The following is a 12,718-nucleotide window of genomic DNA, read 5'->3' as shown; positions in this document are numbered from 1 at the left end:
CGACCTCAAGGAAGATCAGCTAGTGCTCCGAAGAAACGTAGAAGCACTCGATGCAGCACGAGTTATTTTCAAAAATGAGCTAAAGAAAGACAACGCTCGATACATTTCTCTCCCTCTTCTTTGTTGATATTCGCCCCACCCCTCGACTATCCAATCATCCCACCCTCTCGCCCTCCTATGACCTATCTCTCATCAGACTATCAGGCTCCATATTTTACTGGTGTGTCTAAGGACAAAGATTATGTTAACGATTTTCGGTTTTGTGCACTTGAGAGTGACTGTGTAGGAGTGGGATGGAGCAAATATGTACGTTTTAACATTTTATATATTTTAATCACATTCACTGTCACAAGAAATTTTTAATGGCATTCGTAACTGCAATGTTAAGCGAGCCAACAGAATAGAAATCTTTATAGCAATAACTGTAGTTTCAGAGACTGTTTACGACAGTGTTGAATAGAAAGTACTCTTTGATTTCTGAACGTAGCAGAGACAAAATACAAGGAACGACGAGTCATATACAACTGGCGTCGAAGCCGGACTGCAGTTTAGAGTCGAATGACGTAAAAGGGATGTCAAATGAAAACGAGACAGATGAGGAAAAAGTAAGTAAACTGTTTAGTATATCAAAAGTAATCGTCATAGCTGTTAATACATTTTTTCAGATTCAACATCTTGTTGACATAGAACCAGCAACTTTTTTAATACTGCTTTTTTGTCGAAAACTGGCATTCTGAGCACGTTGACTCTTACATAAAAGATGACAGCAATCTGTCACTTTTTACAATACTATTTATTTACTAGCTATACCCGGCAAACTTCGTTCCGCCTCTGAAAATCTTTATAAGTTATAGCCGACCCGGCAAACGTTGTTTAGTCATATAAATTATCTCTAGTCTATAAGAATAATGTATACATGTAACACAATGTTTACGTGTAACACAATAGCCGTTGTTTCCGGGAGCTCGTGACACAAACAATAATAATGGCCGAAAACTGTGTAGGGAGTGAGAAAAGGCTTAGGGGGAAGTCCGGCAGTATCGGCCACTATTAGTTCTAGCGTTTCTACGATAGATCGCGCGGGTTTAACAACTGCTGCCAATACACGGCTCGTCCATGAGCATAGAAACACAGTTGCAATTTCGTGTCGAAACGTGTTCGCCAGCATTATGAATAAGTCCAAGCGCACACGCATCGATTTTTATCGTACGTAAAAATATTGTACGATTAAATTCTTTTAGAGGAACAAAGGAGAGCATAGGAACTTCTTTGTTCCACTAAAAGAATTTGATCGTACGACATATTTCCGTACGATAAAAGTCTCTGCGTGTGCGCTAGGCCTAAATGCCGGTTTGGCGAAAGACGCGTGCTACCTAGTAAACTTCTCGATCTAGTTACGTCGATTCAAGGAGGAATATTCTAGTCGTTGCTTTTGGTACGTTTTCTTCAATTACCTATCTATCGAATAGTGAAAGACTATCACCGGTAGCCACCTGGCGGGAATAACTGATCAAGTGATAATTGATCAGTAATCTACAGGGGCTGAAAATTATTAAATTACTAAAATCACTGTTAAAAATAGGGGTTGGTGGTAGAAGGGTGAAAATATAGGGTTGTGTGTATTTTTTAATGGCACATCATAAAAAAATAAAAATAAAAAGTTCTGCCCAAAAAATAAGAAAAAAAGTTTTGTAGTGGAGCACCCTTATCACTTAGGGGTATGAAAAATAGATTACGACCGATTCTCAGACCTATCGAATATACATGTAAAATTTCATCAGAATCGATCGAGCCGTACGGAGGAGTATGGCAACTAACACTGTGACACCAGAATTTTATATACAAGGATTTAAATAGTTCCATTACAGGTTTCGAACATTACAGTTCATCTTCAGACGCTAGTTCACGTTAAGATACATTTTACATTAGGTTTCATGTTTTGTTTTCCCAAATGATGTAATTTCCTCTGGGTGGTAGTGCCCCACAACCAAAACAAGTTACGAGACACAGTTACAGTTAAAAATACATTGTCTCACATCTTGTTTTGGTTGTGGGGCACCACCACACCGAGGAAATTTCATCATTTGGGAAAACAAAACATGAAAGCTAATGGAAAATGTATCTTAACGTGAACTAGCCTCTGAAGATGAACTGTAATGTTCGAAACCAATAACTACGCTATGTAAATAAATAAATAGCGTTGTAAAAAGTGGCCTTTTGCTGTCATCTCTTATGTAAGAGTCAATCTATATTTTTAATATTTCTTGAAGCGTTTATTAACAAATCCGTCAAAGTTGCAGCACATATGTTTGGTGACTATTTTAGAACTTACTAGCTCATTCTCACGCCTAGCCTAATGAGGCTGCGCTGTCAGTTCCTGATCATAATGACAAACATCAAAATGGCAATACATGTTTTATAAATTATTTGCAGATGACTGTCGCAATCAACATCAGCGTCCTTAGCAAGTCAGAATCAAACTGTTTGATGGTTCGAAACTATTCGCCAAACATTTGTCCTGCAACTGTGACTGATTTGTTACTAAAAGTTTGGTGAAATGTTAATACATTTATCCCACTGTGAGACACGCCTGTCGATACCTTCACGGAAAAATGTTTGCCGTTGCCTATGGGACAATTTCCGGTACGGGGAATCGAATCCAGACCTCCTGGGTGAGAGCCAGGTATCCTAGCCACTAGTGGTTGTACCCAGGCGAACACCTCTTCGTCCGAAGGAGATCAATTACCAGGACCGTCGCATGGAGAGAGATCGGTACTGTATGGATGATTGTGTAAGGGCTTTCCAGAAAGAACTTGTGTAGCGTGCTCGAAACAATATTGGCAACTGCTCCTTATGATAGTGTAAAGAGTGCTGCAGTCTTTGGTGTTATGACATAGCATATCGTACTCCTTAAGCATCTCCGGCTTCTGGAACTTTCGCAGCTGCGCCTGCTTTTCTCTGGTGGGCGCATTGTGTTGCTATCTAGCGTCAACAATGCCTAGGTGCTAATGAGCACGAGCGTGTTTTTGCCCGTGCAACCGTTGTCGTGCATAGACTGCAGAATTTCCTGAAGAGTTGGTTACGAGTTCAAAGTATTACGTAGGTTCTTAGGGTAAAAGTAGCATTTCGGTTTCTTCGCGAAAGGCACGCAGAACTGTTTGTAAAAATTGTAAATTGGTTAGTAATTTCCGCTACCGGAACAGATACAATATGTCTCCTGTGAGCAGTGATAACTGAAAAATTAATTCAGGAACGCAGTGCAGCAATGGTTACTTCAACATGAATGAAAAAAAAAAATGAACTTGACTGTCGGTGCAAGAGTGGGGTAGCCTAGGCCTTGTTAGAAAATGTGTGACGTGCCAAAAGAATAATCGAATTAATATTGATCTGTACTCTTATTATTTCAAAGTGATATTCTTTCCAATTTTAGCTGCGAGGCTTTAATATTTGCAATTATAAGGGACATGTGTTTGTATCAGGCAGTAGTAACGAAGCGTAATCTCTCTGTAAAGCTCCCATTCTCTAACCCGTTTGCCGTAAAACACGACATTTGCCTGTTTTCTGGAAATCAGCTTAAATGACTAATAATGCCATTTTAAGCTCATAACACGGTTTTTTCTTCAAGAATTTCAACATTAAAAAAACCGGCAATGAAATTCAAATATTTTGAAAACCCACAAAAAGTTCCATATGAGCCACGTGATGTCTGTGACGTCATTACCTAGTGCGCTGCTCTTACTGCCGTAAAGCTCATGCACAGTGGTATTTTGTCTTGGAATTTACGTTTCGGAGACTGGGTTACAAATGGTTTGTGTTACCACGTTGTAGAAATATATCTATAAAAAAGTTTTGAAAATGGTTTTTGAATGTTACAAAGACTGAGAAGAGGCGTAAAATGAGGTTGCAACTCGTCCGTAGAGGTCCAAGTGTGATAGTGTACTGGACTGCTAAATGCAATGTTCGCAAGATTGATCCTCATGCAGAGCAAATTTGTTTGGTTTTTTCCGCTTTGTACTACTGTTTTCTCGAGAAAAATTTGGAACCGCCTCAATCGCGTCAAAAGTGCGAATGCAAGTTGCCGAGCATTTTTTTATATATATATAAATGGGGTCTGTATACAGACCTAAATGTGATTCTGGCGTTATAGAGCAAAAAGTAGAGCATATTATTCTTGACTGACCAATAATTTCAAGGAGATAGAAACGACTTGATATAGGGCTCTCCAAAGGCTGTGGTATGATTAAGTTCTTTCTTCGCAGAACTCTGATGGAACTGTGATTTTGGTAACGGCTCTGAGTGTTCACTTGCTGTAATTTTATACTAGTTTGTTAATATTTTCGGAAGTAGGTTTCATATCTTATTTTTCCGTTGTACGTGTATCATATTTTTGCGCAGTTTTGCCATAAGTTGCATAAAAAAAATAATAATAATTGCCTGCTGACTATTTATTCTATAAATGACGTCACATGTCAAAAGAGAGTATTTAGTTTTATAGTAGAAGTAGACTAAATGTACAGTACTTTTGCACTAAACAAGCTAGAAGTTTCTAAATAAATATTCGTCTAAGGAACAGAAGTTCGGAGTCAAATTTTGCATGTGACTCACCGTGCACTTATCTTCGTAATCAAGTCCGTAAGCCTCCCTCACACTTAGTGGGCACGTCTGAAAATTCTTCGAAACTGTTGCCTTGAAATGGTCGGGATTGTTCAGACCAGACCTGAAAAAGTACAGTATTTTAAGGAGATTATCACGGTTATTCACTGCCTGAGGATTATTTATTAGTTCTTGGATATGTCGTAAAAGCATTCGTTTAAACATCAGTATTAGAAGACAATAATCCCTCACATGAAAACGAAAAATCCGCTGAGTATCATGGGAGGGCAAAGCAGTTGATGTACTGTTGCGCGTGCACACACACACACACACACACACACACACACACACACACACACACACACATATATATATATATATATATATATGTGTGTTCACATACAGGGTTATTACAAATGATTGAAGCGATTTCACAGCTCTACAATAACTTTATTATTTGAGATATTTTCACAATGCTTTGCACACACATACAAAAACTCAAAAAGTTTTTTTAGGCATTCACAAATGTTCGATATGTGCCCCTTTAGTGATTCGGCAGACATCAAGCCGATAATCAAGTTCCTCCCACACTCGGCGCAGCATGTCCCCATCAATGAGTTCGAAAGCATTGTTGATGCGAGCTCGCAGTTCTTGCACGTTTCTTGGTAGAGGAGGTTTAAACACTGAATCTTTCACATCACTATGCGTGAAACTTGCCCGCACGCGTTCAACCGTTTCTTCGCTCACTGCAGGCCGACCCGTTGATTTCCCCTTACAGAGGCATCCAGAAGCTTTAAACTGCGCATACCATCGCCGAATGGAGTTAGCAGTTGGTGGATCTTTGTTGAACTTCGCCCTGAAGTGTCGTTGCACTGTTATAACTGACTGATGTGAGTGCATTTCAAGCACGACATACGATTTCTCGGCTCCTGTCGCCGTTTTGTCTCACTGCGCTCTCGAGCGCTCTGGCGGCAGAAAACTGAAGTGCGGCTTCAGCCGAACAAAACTTTATGAGTTTTTCTACGTATCTGTAGTGTGTCGTGACCATATGTCAATGAATGGAGCTACAGTGAGTTTATGAAATCGCTTCAATCATTTGTAATAGCCCTGTATATATACAGGGTGAGTCACCTAACATTACCGCTGGATATATTTCGTAAACCACATTAAATACTGACGAATCGATTCCACAGACCGAACGTGAGGAGAGGGGCTAGTGTAATTGTTTAATACAAACCATACAAAAATGCACTGAAGTATGTTTTTTAACACAAACCTACGTTTTTTAAACGGAACCACGTTAGTTTTGTTAGCACATCTGAACATATAAACAAATACGTACATCAGTGCCGTTTGTTGCACTGTAAAATGTTAGTTACATCCGGAGATATTGTAACCTAAAGTTGACGCTTGAGTACCACTCCTCCGCTGTTCGATCGTGTGTATCGGAGAGCACCGAATTACGTAGGGATCCAAAGGGAACGGTGATGGACGTTAGGTACAGAAGAGACTGGAGCAGCACATTACGTCCACATGCTAACACCTTTTTATTGGTCTTTTTCACTGACGCACCATGAGGGGTGAGGTACACGTACACACGTGGTTTCCGTTTTCAATTACGGAGTGGAATAGAGTGTGTCCCGACATGTCAGGCCAATAGATGTTCAATGCGGTGGCCATCATTTGCTGCACACAATTGCAATCTCTGGCGTAATGAATGTCGTACACGCCGCAGTACATCTGGTGTAATGTCGCCGCAGGCTGCCACAATACGTTGTTTCACATCCTCTGGGGTTGTAGGCACATCACGGTACACATTCTCCTTTAACGTACCCCACAGAAAGAAGTCCAGAGGTGTAAGATCAGGAGAACGGGCTGGCCAATTTATGCGTCCTCCACGTCCTATGAAACGCCGGTCGAACGTCCTGTCAAGGGTCAGCCTAGTGTTAATTGCGGAATGTGCAGGTGCACCATCATGCTGATACCACATACGTCGACGCGTTTCCAGTGGGACATTTTCGAGCAACGTTGGCAGATCATTCTGTAGAAACGCGATGTATGTTGCAGCTGTTTGGGCCCCTGCGATGACGTGAGGACCAATGAGGTGGTCGCCAATGATTCCGCACCATACATTTACAGTCCACGGTCGCTGCCGCTCTACCTGTCTGAGCCAGCGAGGATTGTCCACGGACCAGTAATGCATGTTCCGTAGATTTACTGCCCCGTCGTTTGTGAAACCCGCTTTATCGGTAAACAGGTAGAACTGCAACGCATTCTCTGTTAATGCCCATTGACAGAATTGCACTCGATGATTAAAGTCATCACCACGTAATTGCTGATGTAGCGACACATGAAACGGGTGAAAGCGGTGGCGATGCAGTATGCGCATGACACTACTTTGACTCAGTCCACCGGCTCTCGCAATGTCCCGTGTACTCATGTGTGGGTTCATGGCAACAGCAGCTAACACACCAACTGCACCCGCTTCTCCTGTGACGGGCCTGTTACGGACCCGTTTGCGTGCTACGACCATACGTGTTGCATACAGTTGGCGGTAGATGTTTTGCAATGTGCGGCACGTTGGATGCTCTCTGTCCGGGTACCGTTCTGCATACACCCTGCAGGCTTCAGCTGCACTTCGTCGACACTCGCCATATATGAGTATCATCTCCGCCTTTTCAGAGTTCGAATACACCACGGTCACAATTCCTACAACACTACACTATCACAGACGTCTGGTAACACGGTGTACTACAGTTGGTCTGCGTGCGGAGACGAATGCAGAATAACAATAGCAGCAAGCGCTACATGCGGACACTGCGACAGCTAGACCAAACCACAACAGTGCACTACAGCCACACTCGTAACTACGGTCGTCATCGTAAACATGTCCCTGCAGATGCTGCTCGCCGACCATGGCCCGTGTTTGTTACAACACGCAACTGAACGTCGGAGGTTTCAAGCGTCAACTTTAGGTTACAATATCTCCGGATGTAATTAACATTTTACACTGCAACAAACGGCACTGATTACGTATTTGCTTATATGTTCAGATGTGCTAACAAACACCATATATCCTGAACTAAGCGTCATACAGTGATATAACTTAACAGGTAGCCTACATTCAGTGGTACGTGTGGATAATGTCCGCAAAATGTGTTGTGAATGTGGTTATTAGTAAGGAAATGATAAATGAAAAGTCATGGGTGATGCTGATCTTTTACTGCTTGAACAGAGAAATGTAGTAAGCAATAACCTTTTTCGCTTTTATTACTTTATGGGGCCTGTCAGAGAGAAATAGTTCCAAACAGTTTTGAAATTATGTGTAAAGTTAGTTGGAAGTCACTAAGTGCTCTCAAATGACGAATAAATATACTTCGGGTAATCTATGTGCCTTGAATCACGCTGTCTCAAAAAATGTACACAGTTTCTAACTTCAGTACTTGACGCATTGCTTTAAACCATTAAGGTAAGATCACATCTCTTAACGAGTCGATTATGATAGTATTTTAAATTTTTCGATTCGGTCTATAATGAGATGAAGTAGCGCACTGGAAATCAAATTTTTGTTGCCCCTGAAAGACACTAATTAGGCAGTCTACAACTGGTTTGGGTGACCGGGTGGACCGTTTATTAATACCGTTTAATATTGTCTGTATTCTGTAGCTGTCACGCTTCCAAACCTCAGATGTTAAGTCCCATAGTGCTCAGAGCCATTTGAACCATTAAGGACCGTGTTTACGTACCACCACTGCCAAGAAAAGTGGAACAGCTCAGAGAATGTATCAGTGCTACTATGTTGACCAGTGACAGGATGTTGCTAGATAGGGTGTACTGTGTAGGGTGTATTGTGTGACCAAAGGGGCACTCACAGAATATTTCTAGAGTGCAAAATGCAAATTTTGCAGTACATTTATAGTAGTCCTACACTGTTATGTCACAAAGAGCTGTACATTGGCTGTGTCTCTCGACCGACCTTCTAATGAGTATGTCCTTTCCTAAGAGACTCTTGTGTGAATGTCAAATGTGAACTCTCATATGTGATGACGAATTACTGTCGATGTAATTATGAAGAAATGACATATTAATAAATACACGTAAATAAAAGTCGATATTACGTGAAGTGTAATGGTTCAAATGGTTAAAATGGCTCTGAGCACTATGGGACTTAACATCTGAGGTCATCAGTCCCCTAGAACTTATAACTACTTAAGGACATCACACACATCCATGCCCGAGGCAGGATTCGAACTTGCGACCGTAGCAGTCTCGTGAAGTGTAATTATTGTTAGCAAAGAAGCTCAATTATTGTTAACAAGGAAGTGTCTAAGGGCATACATGAAGTTATGCATTAGATCATACACCAGATGCCTGGTGTACTTTTCCTGCTGATCCCTCAGCAGTCGAGCTTACATGTAGCTGGACGGCTCCACCGTGCAGACAGAGACGCCCCACTTCTTCATCTCGACACGCAGAGCGTCGCAGTACGAGATGACGGCACTCTTGGACACGCAGTACGGGGACAGTATCGGCATTGCTGTCCTGCCTGTGGAATGAACAAATTGACGACAAATGCACAGAAGCTATAAACCGATACAAAAAGACATAGACACTTCAAGTTTCAGAATTAATTTCAATCATCATTTACATAATTTGGATATTTATTTTGCTTTAGCGTTTTCAACAGATTATAGTGTCAGCCTCAGAAGCCTTCAAAATTTTGGATGCTGTAAACCGTTAGAACTTGACCACACATACACTACTGACCATTAAAATTGCTACACCACGAACATGACGTGCTACAGATGCGAAATTTAACCGACAGGAAGAAGAAGCTGTGATATGCAAATGATTAGCTTTTCAGAGCATTCACACAAGGTTGGCGCCGGTGGCGACACCTACAACGTACTGACATGAGGAAAGTTTCCAACCGATTTCTCATACACAAACAGCAGTTGACCGTCGTTGCCTCGTGAAACGTTGTTGTGATGCCTCGTGTAAGGGGGAGAAATGTGTACCATCACGTTTCCGACATTGATAGAGGTCCGCACGACCGCATGTTGCAGGTCCTGTACGGGCCTTTGTGCATACAGAAATTGTTCGACTGCTGCCGTGGCCAGCACATTCTCCAGATCTCTCACCAATTGCAAACGTCTGGTCAATGGTGGCCGAACAACTGGCTCGTCACAATACGCCAGTCACTACTCTTGATGAACTGTGGTATCGTGTTGAAGCTATCGCGGTTGCGGTTTATCGTATCGCGACATTGCTGCTAACGTTGGTCGAGATCCAATGACTGTTAGCAGAATATGGAATCGGTGGGTTCAGGAGGGTAATACGGAACGCCGTGCTGGATGCCAACGGCCTTGTATCACTAGCAGTCGAGATGACAGGCATCTTATCCGCATGGCTGTAACGGATCGTGCAGCCACGTCTCGATCCTTGAGTCAATAGATTGGGACGTTTGCAAGACAACAACCATCTGCACGAACAGTTCGACGACGTTTGCAGCATCATGGAGTATCAGCTCGGAGACCATGGTTGCGGTTACCGTTGACGCAGTATCACAGACAGGAGCGCCTGCGATGGTGTACTCAACGACGAACCCTGGTGCACGAATGGCAGAACGTCATTTTTTCGGATGAATCCAGGTTCTGTTTACAGCATCATGATGGTCACGTCCGTGTTTGGCGACATCGCGGTGAACGCACATTGGAAGCGTGTATTCGTCATCGCCATGCTGGCGTATCACCAGGCGTGATGGTATGGGGTGCCATTGGTTACACGTTTCGGTCACCTCTTGTTCGCATTGACGGCACTTTGAACAGTGGACGTTACATTTCAGATGTGTCACGACCCGTGGCTCTACCATTCATTCGATCCCAGCGAAACCCTACATTTAAGCAGTATAATGCACGGCCGCATGTTGCAAGTCCTGTACTGGCCTTTCTGCATACAGTAAATGTTCGATTGCTGCCCTGTCCAGCATATTCTCCAGATCTCTCACCAATTGAAAACGTCTGGTCAATGGTGGCCGAGCAACTGGCTCGTCACAATACGCCAGTCACTACTCTTGATGAAGTGTGGCATCGTGTTGAAGCTGCATGGGCAGCTGTACCTGTACACGCCATCCAAGCTCTGTTTGGCTCAATGCCCAGGCGTATCAAGGACGTTATTACGGCCAGAGGTGGTTGTTCTGGGTACTGATTTCTCAGGATCTATGCGCCCAAATTGCGTGAAAATGTAATCACATGTCACTTCTAGTATAATATATTTGTCCATCTGCATTTCTTTTTGGTGTAGCAATTTTAATGACCAGTAGTATATATGTAAAGTGTAAGAATTGTATTACAGAAACCTTAATGTTGGTTTACCAGATGTCATATTCTTCACAGAAGCATACAATGAGGTGTCCGAAAATCACGCGATAGCCATATGCACATAGACTTATCAGCCAGAACATTATGACTACCGACCTACTATCGATATAAACCCGTCCAGGCGATAGCAGCATCACCTGACGAGAAATGACTGCTGATCAGACACGCGTATGGTGCGTGTAGTATCAATGAGCGTGCAGTCCGTGTGTAGAATGGGGAAGGCGCACCACGTATCTGAGTTTCACCGAGGGCAGATTGTGATGGTTTGGAGGCTCTGCCCGAGCATTTCTGAAACGGCGCGACTTGTCGGGTGTTCGAGGAGTGCTATTGTGAGTGTCTTCAACACGTGGCGAAGCCATGGTGAAACCACTTCCAGACATCGTGGCTTTGGGTGGTCACGTCTCATAACAGACGTCGGACGTCGTAGGCTAGGCAGACTGGTAAAAATGGACAGGTGGCGAATTGTGGAGGAACTAAGGTCAGACTTTAATGCTGGGCAGAGCACAAGTGTGTCTGAACACACAGTGCACTGAACACACCTGATGATTGGCCTCCACAGCCGACGGCCAAGGCATGTGTCAATGTTAACACCACGACATCGACAACTATGACTGAAACTGGCACGTGACCTTCCGCACTGGACGTTGGCGCAGTGGCAGATCGTTGCATGGTCCTATGAATTCCGGTATCTTCGTCATCATGCCGGTGGGTAGGGCGCAAATCCGTCGTCTTCCAGGGGAGTAGCGTCTTGACAGCTGTACTGCAGGATAGAGACAAGCTGGCGGCGGCTCCATTATGCTGTGGGGAACATTAATGTCGGCATGCATGGGACCAGAGGAGCTCGTGCAAGGCACCGTGACGGGCCAAGGAGTGTCGTACACTGGTTGCGATTCATGTACACACCTTCATGACGATCACACTTTCCGATGGCAGTGTAGGCTAGTTCCAACTGATGATCTGACCCCCCACTCGCCAGATGCGAACCCGATCGAACTCATCTGGGATGTGATTGAACGTGGCGTCAGAGATCTTCACCTCCCGCCTTCCCTCCCCGGAATTTACTGGAATTAGGTGACTTGTGTGTGTGCAGATGTGGTATGAACTTCCTCAAGCGACCTACCAAAGTATCATTGCTTCCATGCCACGACGCCTCGCCGCTGTTATCCGTGCCGAAGGTGGACATACCGGCTATTAGGCAGGTGATCATAATATTCTGGCTGATCAGTATATACACATGGCGATAGTATCACGTGCGCAAGGCATAAAAGGCCAGTGCATTGGCTGAGCTGTCATTTGCATTCATGTGATTGATATGGAAGGGCTTCTGACGTGATTATGGCCGAAAGACTGGAGTTAACAGACTTTCAACGCGAAATGGTAATTGGAGCTACACGCATGGGACATTCCATTTCAGAAATCGTTAGGGAATGCAAAATTCCGAGCTCCACTGTGTCACGAGCGAGCCCAGATTATCAAAATTCAGGCATTACCTCTCACCACCGACAACTTAGTGGTCGACGACCTTCACTCAGCGGCGGAGAGCAGCGGCGTTTGCAACACTGCGTGAAATAACAGCAGAAATCAATGTGGAACGTACGACGAACTTATCTGTTATGACAATGCGGAGAAATCTGGCGTTAATGCGTTATGTCAGCAGACGAGAGACGCGAGTGCCGTTCCTAGAAACACGACATCTCCTGCAGCGCCTGTCCTGGGCTCGTGATCGTATCGGTTGGAATCTAGGC

General features: G+C 43.6%; 1 protein-coding gene across 2 annotated transcripts in view; it reads right to left on the bottom strand.

Annotated features, from left to right (window-relative positions):
* Positions 1-12,718, bottom strand: part of LOC124780881 (short-chain dehydrogenase/reductase family 9C member 7-like) — a 172,440-nt gene that overhangs the window by 70,174 nt on the left and 89,548 nt on the right. For both annotated transcript variants that reach the window (XM_047253812.1, XM_047253813.1), the window contains exons 5-6: positions 9,007-9,139; positions 4,606-4,717 (exon numbers count right to left, since the gene is read on the bottom strand). In XM_047253812.1, the coding sequence (XP_047109768.1) occupies positions 4,606-4,717; positions 9,007-9,139 (245 nt within the window). The remainder of the gene's footprint in view (positions 1-4,605; positions 4,718-9,006; positions 9,140-12,718) is intronic.

Source organism: Schistocerca piceifrons, chromosome 1, assembly GCF_021461385.2.
Source record: "Schistocerca piceifrons isolate TAMUIC-IGC-003096 chromosome 1, iqSchPice1.1, whole genome shotgun sequence".
Classification (NCBI taxonomy): domain Eukaryota; kingdom Metazoa; phylum Arthropoda; class Insecta; order Orthoptera; family Acrididae; genus Schistocerca; species Schistocerca piceifrons.
This window is presented reverse-complemented; position numbering and strand designations above follow the sequence as displayed.